The 302-nt window shown below is 63.9% G+C and overlaps 1 protein-coding gene across 1 annotated transcript in view; it reads right to left on the bottom strand.

The window, feature by feature from the left end:
- Positions 1-302, bottom strand: part of LOC119585110 (orphan steroid hormone receptor 2-like) — a gene marked incomplete at its 5' end in the record, with an annotated part of 37,005 nt that extends 36,703 nt beyond the window's left edge. Inside the window, 1 exon segment of the mRNA XM_037933738.1 lies at positions 35-302. Within this exon segment, the coding sequence (XP_037789666.1) occupies positions 35-104 (70 nt within the window).

The following is a 302-nucleotide window of genomic DNA, read 5'->3' as shown; positions in this document are numbered from 1 at the left end:
TGGGAGACTACCCTCTCTCCCTCGTGCTACTCACTTCCTTTACTATCGTCTCCTGGGGAAGGCGGCGGGCTCTCCTTCAGGTGGTGAGGGCTTTCCATCGTCATCTGGCGGAGGCTGCTTGCGGGCGGGGCCCACTCTGACACTCTCACCTCCACCTTGACCTCTCTCTCAACGACCTCCGTCAGGCCGCCCTCACCTCACACGTACCTTGGGGGGCTAAACCGAGGGGGAGCTTCCTGGGGGGGTTGTGGGGAGGTGCAGGGAGGACGTCGGCGAGGGGAGAGACAAGGGGAGCTGCTAGC

This window comes from Penaeus monodon, chromosome 19, assembly GCF_015228065.2.
Source record: "Penaeus monodon isolate SGIC_2016 chromosome 19, NSTDA_Pmon_1, whole genome shotgun sequence".
NCBI classification, from domain to species: domain Eukaryota; kingdom Metazoa; phylum Arthropoda; class Malacostraca; order Decapoda; family Penaeidae; genus Penaeus; species Penaeus monodon.
This window is presented reverse-complemented; position numbering and strand designations above follow the sequence as displayed.